At 35.2% G+C, this 10,406-nt stretch overlaps 1 protein-coding gene across 5 annotated transcripts; it reads left to right on the forward strand.

Moving 5' to 3' along the window:
* The first annotated feature begins 4,579 nt into the window (after nucleotides 1-4,579).
* Nucleotides 4,580-9,177, forward strand: LOC108220690 (uncharacterized). Of its 5 annotated transcripts, XM_017394528.2 has the most exons (8): nucleotides 4,581-4,759; nucleotides 5,095-5,563; nucleotides 5,677-5,794; nucleotides 6,707-6,819; nucleotides 7,329-7,414; nucleotides 8,189-8,298; nucleotides 8,379-8,411; nucleotides 8,902-9,177. In XM_017394528.2, the coding sequence occupies exons 1-8, from the start codon at nucleotides 4,669-4,671 to the stop codon at nucleotides 8,959-8,961; spliced, it is 1,080 nt and encodes a 359-aa protein (XP_017250017.1). In that variant the 5' UTR covers nucleotides 4,581-4,668; the 3' UTR covers nucleotides 8,962-9,177. The 5 variants fall into 5 exon arrangements, with proteins under 5 accessions (XP_063950880.1, XP_017250017.1, XP_063950883.1 ...); XM_064094813.1 differs by lacking the exon at nucleotides 4,581-4,759 and having other exon boundaries at nucleotides 5,419-5,558; nucleotides 5,677-5,759; XM_064094812.1 differs by lacking the exon at nucleotides 4,581-4,759 and having other exon boundaries at nucleotides 5,423-5,563; nucleotides 5,677-5,759.
* The last annotated feature ends 1,229 nt before the right edge of the window (nucleotides 9,178-10,406 follow it).

Raw genomic sequence — 10,406 nt, forward strand, 5'->3', positions numbered from 1 at the left:
AACGAGGATGATTTTCTCGTCGATCAACGATATCGTGATTCTTTAGAAGATCTTAGACTTTCGGGTTCGATTCTTATATGTTGATATAAACATAATGTTTAATTTTCTGTACAATGTCTAAATTGATTTTTAAAGGATTTTCTATAACTTTTGTTTCGATCTGGCGGGAAAATGGATTTTTGAAATTTATTAAAAATGGTGGATTAATGTGTTGAAACTGAATTTTAATGAAAAGTGCATATCTGATTGTGTTAAGCGATTTGGTGAATGATGCTGTTTTTTTACGATCTGTTCTTTAACTTCTTTTTGCAGTTACATTCAATGACATAACTGAACATGCCAAGGCGTTTAAAAGAGTGAATCAGTTGAAGGTGGCAAAGAAAGAATCTGTGAAGCCTCAGGTGGATGAGAAGCTCTCGAATTCGGGATCGTTGGAGGCAAGGGAAAGGATCACGAGGCCTAATGCATTTGGTCCTAGTGCTGGTACTGAATTGTTGATGATTAGACATGGAAACATGTTTTTTGCAAATGCTAATACTTGATTTATATGTTTGGAATGAAGATGCTTAATTGAATGCCTTGTTACATATATGTCAGGTGTGTCGGATCTTAAAGGATTGTCCCCTATAAATGAAGAGCTCAAGGGACAGGGATCAGTTTGGTCAGAAGATACATCTGCTGACTCTGATTTTACATTTGAGACGTTTGATGGTGATGCATTCTCTCTGGAACGTCTGGAGGATGAAGTATTTGAAGATGTAAGAGCGTCGATCTACAGATCCTGTGGCACGCCAATTTTTTCATCTGCAAGTCGTGACTCGGGTGTGGCTAAAGCAGGGAAGCTAAATGCACTCTGTGAGTATATATATTGCAAATCCTTTGTATTTATGACCTGAACACAATTCTTGCCTATTTAATGTTTGGTATTTTATTTCCGAATGGGGTAAGCCTAATGAAATCTATTTGAATGGGGTAAGCCTAATGAAATGTGTTGGTGAATGTTTGGTATGTTTGATCTACTGGTATCTAGTTTATAAGATTCTGAATATTTGTGTGGCCTGGTCGTGTTTACATCGCTTCCTTGCGTTTTTTTTCTTATTAATTATGAAAAGCAGCCTCCAACAAGGGACATGTCAGCTCTCAGAATCCGGTATGTAGTTCTATCATATACTTTTAGCTCTCTTGTGTGTGGATGTTTAGCAGAGAATACACTCACATTTTCCAAATTTCAGAGAAAATCCGGTGCAAATTCAACAAGGCAATCACCAGCTATAAGGAAATCAAAGGCAGTGACAACGTCGTCTCTAAATTCACAAACTTTTCAGGTACTAATTACTTGAACACAATGCTAGTATTACTTGCACTCATTAATGGACACAATATGTAATTGTACACATTGCTGAACTCGAAAGACTACTTGTTTATTGCTTGGATAATTGATTGAGTGTTGTTTAGCATGCTTGTTGCCAGTTTTTCATGGTGCACCAGTAGATGTACTGCAGAAAATTTCAATTTTAAAAGTATAGTATGGACTAATCGACTGTTAATTATCATGAAGCAAATTAAGGGAGGATACGACTCGACGCTGACTGGCCAAAGCAAAAGGGGTTTATCGGGCTATGGAAGTGTGAAGAACAGGAAAACTGGTAATACTGAATTTCTTTTCGTGAAGAATGACAATTTTAATTAAAAAACTCTTGTTAATATCTTTACTGAAGTCGAGTGGTTTATAATGTTACAGGAGAAGGTTTGATGGCGCATAAACTATCTGCTTCCGTGGACTCGCCTGGTTTTATGAATTTGAGAACACCTCCCACCAAGCAGTCTTCTCGCACTGCAACCAGAGGCACCAGAAGCCCAGCACTTGCTCGTTCTTCGTGCGATCAATTTTCCAGTACTTTATCTGCTAAATCTATCTCGAGTCAGGGAGCAAGAACTAAAGGCACAAGCAGCAGTAAGATTGCTTCCTCCAGTTCAATCTCGAAGCCTCCTCTCCCAAATTCAGGCAGAAGTAGATTAAGCAATCATGCTTCTCCAATTCATTCATTGTCCATGTCACAACAATTCAACAGCTCGCCTGCCAGCTCCATTGGTAGATGGTCCTCTCAGTCATCTTCTTCAACTCTTAGAGCTAATGCAAAGCTAAGAGCTGGTAACTCAGAGGGTAAGCTAAAACCACAGACTAATAAAGAAACTGGTGCACATCAGTTTACTCCCACAAAAATGTCACTGAATCAACATAGTGAAGGAGCAGCAAAAGAAGCAAGTCCCGTGGCAGCAGGAACACCAGGCAGTTCCAAGACTTCAGGCCTCCGCATGCCATCACCTAGGCATGGGTTTTTTGACGATGTTCATGTTAGTAAATCATTTTCATCATTTGGAGGAACACCAACAAGTTCCAAGCCTTCAGGCCTCCGCAAGCCATCACCCAGGCACGGGTTTTTTGATGAGGTCAGTAAATAATTTTATCAACTTGGTATGAACCTGATTCCATGACTTTCTTAGACCTTAATAGTTATTATCTTTCTGTGGTGTTCAGGAAAAGTTCATGGTGCGAAGTCCAATAGATACTATGCAGTTCAGGTTAAGTTCGCCAGATGGTTTGTCTGATCCGGGTGCAGATGCATTTCTGAGAAGAAATGTACATGGAAACAGAGAGAATTTTGGTTCTCCACTTGCTCAGTCTCTGCACTATACTGCAAGCACTGGGCCTCAACATCCCGTGCTATCTGAAGGGATAGATTTTTTTCCTCCACAATCAACTGGCACACAAACTAGTATGAAGACAGGAGAGAAAGGAAAGAAGAGCACGGTGATGAACAAAATAGGCAAGGAGGACTATGAGGCTGATCTTGAACTGCTTTTTGAGGATCACCAATTGCTTTTTGAAAGGAAAGAAAACTCTGAGGATCAAGCAAAAAACTTGAACGTATATTTTGAGGTCATTGATCTCCCAGAGAATGCAACAGTGCTTAGTGGCCAAAAGAGCAATGCTGGTGAGAACAATGAATCTTTGGCTGGAGTGCAGTCCTTATCTGGCCAGCAGCAGAATTCACCAAGCATCAGCCGTGTTCCATTTGCTGATAAAAACTCCGCCTGCCATCAAAGTGGATCGCTTCAGCCGTCCACAGAATTTCCAGCGTCATTCGATGACCTATCAACCTTTCCCTCTTGGGAAAGTGCTCAGGAGGAGAATCTCTAGGCCACACAAGCTCTTCAGAGTTCAAGTCAGCATTTTTTGCCCCCTCCCATCGCGTTGGTCTTGTGGAAGAATTTACAGAATTCTTCCATAAATTAATTATTTTGAGTTTACATGAACTGGAAACCTTTTTTTTTTTTTTTTGCCTTTCTGTTATTTTGGGACACATGAGTTGCATTCAGTCAGCTTCAGCATTGCTAGCCAATCAATGGAGCTGACTAGTATGTGTTTGCAGGTATGAGCAACTCAGTTTTGGATTCCCAGAAATCTAAATGTTGTTTAAATAACATTGCAGCAGGGTTTTTTTTTTTTTGAACAATAAAGAGACTACATTTTATGTCTGTGGTATGTTATGAATTTATGGCTTTAATCTCATTTTAGTAGATTGTGAATGATATTAAGTAAAAAAGAAAGCTTGACTGTGGCCTGCAGCCGGAGCCACCCAGCATTACCGGGATCCGGTTTGCAGATAAAAATTCTGGCAGCCATAAGGTGGATTGCAGCAGCTGTTCACAGAGTTAACGACATCATTTGATGATTGATGAAGTATCATTCTTTTCCCCTCCTAATAGTCCTAAGAAATAGTTGTCATGTAAGTTTAATTCTTTTATCAGTTCAGAAATATGCCATATGTGGCAGGCTACAACATATATGTTGCCTAAATATGCTTGCAACCAATAGAGCTGAATTCAAGTGTAATCAGCTCAATCCTGCTTTCCAGAAATCCAAATATGGTATAGTCATCATCATGCAGCCCCGTTTCAAACTTTACAAGAATTTTTGCCGCACAAGTTGCACCTGGTGGTGTGGTGGTCCAATCTATCACTTTTTCCGGAGACAACGCTCCAAATATTATTGTTGAAAAAGATGATCCGAAATAATATTATTTTACAATCCAAAATCCTAAATTGTTCACAGTTCACTCCTCTTTCACCTTTTAACGCCGTGTTATCTAGCCGTGTTATCTAGTATTTTCGTTACTTCATGTAACATTTCACTCTAAACAGCTCGTCGTGTTATGTTTTGTAATCATTTTCAAAACTAAATACACAAGGTTTCAGACTTTTTTCTATAAATTAAAACACAAGATTATTCATATTATTTTTCAAAATTTTGGTATTTCGAACTATACTTATGGAAATTGTGTTATATAAATTTTATCTCCTTTATATTTTCGCCCATATTCAATTTAATTCTTTATTCACTTTTTTAACCAAATTATTTTACCAACCGAATTATTTTACCTACCTTAAATAATTTGACAGCAACCTAACAAATTGACAGGAACCTGATAAATTCTTTATTACAATAATAATAAAAGTATAAATAAAAAATAAAAGAACCTTCATATATAATTTTACAAATTAGCCCCACTATTACTAAAACAGCTGTATCAATTTCAAACTCACACACGAATCAAACACATAGGAGTATTTGGTAGCGGTGTAGTTTTGGAGCAGAGGAGAAGCATGTCCAACCTCGACTTTCTGTTTGTCAACGGCGTCGTTTCACCACCCTCTCTCACCCCTTCTGTTGCTACCTTGCTTGAAACTCACCCAGGTTCGTTTTTCTATGTTATGATTATATAATCAACTCATTGCTTATGTTAATTAAACAAAATTGATATATTTGCTTATCACATCAACTGTTGCTATTACTACAAAAACGAGTTATAAAATTGTGTGTTTGTGGGTGTCACGCTCACACACAGAGAGAGATTGATTTGGACAGCCAATTATGTTGACAGGCTTGTGTAGTAGTGTATAAATGGAGGGAGGGAGGGGGAGAGAGAGATGGAGGGAGGGAGGGGGAGAGAGAGAGAGAGAGAGCCAATAATGTTAACAGCTTGTTTACTAGTGTATAAAGCTAACTGCTAATATGTGTACCCTTTTTAGGTGCTTACACGACCTCCAGAACTCATAACAATGGGTCAGTCTTGTTGTTTTGGGAGAGGCATTTAAATAGGCTGGCCAATTCTGCCAGAATTTTGTTAAATTCAAAACCTGAACTCTTGTTTGAAATTGGAGAGTCCAGGGCTTCTTTTTCCGGAAAGTTTTCTAATTGGGATTCGGCCATGAAGTCGCTTGTTAATGATTTGATGAGAACGGCATTGCCGGTGGCAGTGGAAGATATGAAAGTTGGTGAGGAATTGGCTGTTACGACTCTTGTGAGTGGGAATATGGAGAATTGGAGGAGAAATGAAGGTTTAGATGGAGAAGAAATGTTCCGCGAGGTCTTTGACGTTTATATACGTGTGGGTTTATACGTTCCTTTGGAGTTTGGTTTGCGAGAGAATGGGGCGCATTTGGCAGCGGTGGGTCCTGGGAGAGCTGTTGCTAATGCAAAATATTCAGAGTGGGTAAGGTAATTTTATGTAAATCTACGAGATATGTCTGCTTTTTTCATAAAAATTTATATAGGACAGTTTGATGTATTTCTTTTCTTGTAAAATTTTCTATTTGGTTGTTTATGGTTAGGGTGAGGAAGCATTTGGAGAAGTTAAGGCCGCCTTCTGCCACCGAACTTATATTGTCAAACGATGGTGATCATATGCTTGAAGGTTGTTTGACAAATTTTTTTGTTGTTTGTCTTAGGGTGAGATTTTTATCCTTGCCCACTTTTTTCTATTAGTCAATATAAGTTTACTTACGTGGTTTTCAGTAAATTGGTTTTGGGACCTACTTAGATAATGTAGCCTCTCCAGTTAAGTCGATATTATACATGTTGGAAAGGTTTTATGTATTTTGGTATAATATTATCCCTAATTTACATTATTGCTAACAATTTTTTTATGCCAAATATCTGCCAAAGTTTAAAAATTCCCAATTTTAATTCTATTTTTTTTTCATGTCTGTGATATACAATGACACGTAATTAGATATGCATCGTGCTCTTAAAAGTTTTGTTGATTTTACAAATTCTGCAGGGCTTTGTTAAATTTTAGTTCTAGTTGCAACTTATAAAACGAAATCATATGTAGCATTAGATCTTCACAAGGAATGGATACAGTAATTTAGTGAACAACAATTTCATCCAGTTAAAACGAAGGATGTTCATATCTGAGATGGATTTTGACACTATGATTTTTATATTCACTTAACAATTTGGTAACTTGATTAAGTGAAATATATCATAGTTTCAACATATATTAAGGATTTGGGCTCTGCATTACCATATATGAACTGGACCTAGCCTACTTTCCGTATTTAACTTGTGAAGTTGATTCTTTCATGTATTTATTCTACAAATTCTGTCTCTGTTTTATGAAATACAAACTTGTAAATGGTTTTTATAGTCATGTTAGGTGAAATCTAGGATATATGGATTTAAGTTTTTTTTTTTAATTTCCCTCTTTCAACATTTCCAGTAATATTAACGCACTTAGGCAATAGGCTTATCTATGTGAGATGGCGGATCATATATATGCAAGTTTGAGATTTGATGTACTACATTAATCAGTAGCAATCTTAGATATCCGGTTTCTACAATTTTCATGAAAATGTGTAGGATGGCAGTGAAGATGATGCCAAGGCTGAGGAGGACTTAACTGTTTATGAAGTTCAGACAGCTCCTATATCTGATGGTGTCCTCCCTGGAGTTATTCGCCAAATTATCATTGAGTAAGTGCTCTCTCTTCAGTAAGTAAAAACTTCTGTGTAAGCATTACACTTTTCAGGCTTGATAAATATAGATGTGTAAACATAGAAGGGTATAAAATAAAGTAGAAGTACTAGATCAAAATTTTGATTTAAGCTCTGTTAATTGTAAAGGTGTAGCTAGTTAAACTTGTGTAAAATTATACCTAAAAAGATAAGTAGTTTCCTAGATTAAGGCACTCTTACTTGCAATTCCAGTTGACATTACTACTTCAGTAGTTCAATTAGAGTCTATTTCACTGAAACTGTTTGCTTTGGTTAGATGATAGCTTTCAGTACATCATTACTAAATTTACTTTTAATCTACTTTCAGAAAGTAACTTACTTTTGTTAAAAGAAAACTCGAAATTTTATATGTGACAGTACAGTAGTAATTCTATAGAAAAATTGCAGTGCCAACTCTTAGAAAAAATTAGTTTTCTGTTGGCTCCATTTTATTGGTCAAAGCATGTAACAGTTGCTGGTTTATGCAGAGCATGCTTAAAACATGGAATCCCATTTCGAGAAGTTGCACCTTCGTGGTCAAGACATGAACAGTGGGAAGAAGCTTTTATTACCAGTAAGTTTTAATTTTTTACTAAAGCTTTAGAGATTGCTTGAATGCTTGGTGCAGTTAGTGGACCATGGCATCCTTAATTCCATTGAGTTAAGTTTGAACCATAGTAATAACCAATCAAGTACATGACTTAATTGTCGCAAACCTCAAATTATGGTATGCATCTCTACCGCAGTGATATGACATTTTGCATTGATAAAATGCTACATTATGTATATTCATTTAATAATGAGCTATATGATACCTTATACATAATTATATTTATGTTGGCTTCTCATAAAATATTTTGTTATCCTAAATAGATGCACTATTGATATGTATTTATTATATTATTCTCTCAGGTTTATATCTTTCATTAAATAGTATTAGATTTGACTTTCTTTTCATAAAGGACTTAAATAGCATGTTATAAATTTATGCATCTGAATGCTGATAGAGATATTGTAATTCGTGTATTCATAAACTTTTCTTCCATACCTCTAAACAGAAAGACACATTTTTCACTTATATTTTCATCTATAACAATGCTTCTTACTTCCATAATTAACTATATATATACACCAGAAGTATGCCTCTCTTTCTCCTTTCCTCTTTCCTATTCCACAATTACTTGATACAAAATTGAAGCTTATTTTAAATAAACAGAGATACCTAGTGCAGTAATGGAAAATTATTGTTTTTTTTATACATTTGTGTTCCAAGACGGAATCAAGAGAAGCATTTAAACACATTAAATGTCAGTTGATCTAAATATTAAACACAACCTGCATACTGCAGATAGTTTAAGGCTTTTGCAGCACGTAGAAACAATTCGAGTCCCGTGTTCGTGGAGCTCACTTGAATCAAAAAGTTGGAAGGACGTTAATTGGGAGGAAAAACAATTTAAGGTGTGTAACTTTTTACGCTAATATGATAACAGGGTGTTTGAGCTGTAATAATGTAATATGTTTTTATTTTCTTACATTAGGAGGGTCCTGGAACCATCACATCTGTACTCCAGGTAATTACCAACTTACCTAATGTATAAATACTGTTATTTTATGTAGAAATTATTGCATTTTTTGGTTTTTGTGTTGTACCCAGCCAAGACATGCTTATTAAAATATCATTTCCCCTCCACACCAATCATGAATTTGTCTCTATTCCTTTTGTATATTGTCGTAACACCCTTAATGCTGAGTTTTGAAGAAAACTCTATGGTCAGTTTTTGCTGAGAGTACTATTGCATCTAACCTGCATCTAACATGTCAAGATTATTGGATAGTAAGAGTAATACTAATGGTGATGGTCAAACATTCCAGTCTTTGCTATGCTACTAGCTTGTCTAGCTGTATTAAAAAGCCATTCCTAGAGGAGCACTTGTGGCTTGTGCTACCATTTATGATAAGGATATAAGCATCATTTGTTATATAGATATACTATAAGCATATGCATAATTCCATTGCCATAGGAGGGGTGAAGCAAGCAATTTAACTTATTTTCTTGTGCAGGAAGAGATTATGGCTAAAGCTGCATTAGAAGGTTACCCGGTGACTTCATTGCCCAAATGATTAAAATCCTGACCCAGATGATTATAGGGAAATTCCACCCCTCCCCTGTGTATGAAAATTGTAAATATAATGGCATTTATGAGTAGATCACAACAATGTTTATGATGTATAATATGAACAATGAAATTGTGGAATAAGGTCCATATTTCATAATTTTTTGATTTTAAATTTATAATATCAACAATGAAATTGTGGAATAAGTTTCATATTTCATAACTTTTTTGTTTTAGATATATTTTGGTTGGAATTTTTATTTTTTGAAATTATCTAAATATTTGGAGCAAGTTCATGATTCAGTATAGTTTGGTTTGACATCAAAGGTTAACAATACCAATGAGTTCTGTAGATGTACATAAAAGTTTCTGTTTGTGTCTAACCGGTGTATTCAATTGAATAATACATTGAAATTAGGGCGGCAATTTCGGGTAACGGGTCGTGTTCGTGTCAGCAATCGGGTCGATTTTGGGTCAAGCTAAAATCATTTAAAATTGAATAAAACTGAAAATTGATGTTATGAGAAATGAAATTCTAATTTTGGATTCATGTCGGGTCAATCCGGTGATTTTCGGATTTCTGTCTCAGTAAATCAGGTTTCGGGTTGGATCGGGTTCGTGTCGGGATATTGACACCCTTAATTGAAATTTAGGGATTTTTTTCCATTTAACAGAATCTTGAGTACTTAACTAAGTTTTTAAATTATGTTACAAAATTTCAATTGAGATTGTTTAAAATCTATTCATATTTTTTTGGATTTTATAAAATAATGAATTTTATAGAATTGTTAAGTGTATTTTAAGTTTTTTGAAATTTTAGCAGAATTCATGAAATTTTAAAGTATTGTGTTTAAATTCTAAAAAATTGTTTTATTTTACGTTTTTTCTGAGAAAATCGTATTTCAAGTTAATTCGAACATTTTGATAACATTGATCATTTATTAAAAAAAAAAATTCGAAAATAGTTATGTTTTCAATTCTTTCCAAAAGTAAGGAAATGAGATTGTTGAAAACATTTGTTGTTTTCTTATTAGAGCATCTCCAACCATGAAGACCTCTTAGCTAAAAGGTGAGTTGTCATATCAAAAATAAAAAATTTAGCCGACCACTTCAAAAGTTCACACTCCAACCATAGTGACATGTTGTCTATAAATCTAAGCCAACCTCCCGTGGATGGCTAAATTTGTCGAATCTCTACAGGTCTGTAAAAAAATCTGTATCGCACATCATTTTATTACCATATTGAACTGATATATTCTATTTTAATAATCTAAAATATTAATAACATACTGTTTTTAAATTATAGCCAACCAATATAGCCAATACCATTGAAGCGAAATGTCTTACAAGTTCAGCAAATTTTACATAACGTCTTACAAGTCCAATTTAACCAACGATTATAACCAACACCGTTGGAGATGCTCTTATGGATTCATTGTATTTTGTTGAATT

Source organism: Daucus carota, chromosome 5 (genome assembly GCF_001625215.2).
Source record: "Daucus carota subsp. sativus chromosome 5, DH1 v3.0, whole genome shotgun sequence".
Lineage (NCBI taxonomy): Eukaryota > Viridiplantae > Streptophyta > Magnoliopsida > Apiales > Apiaceae > Daucus > Daucus carota.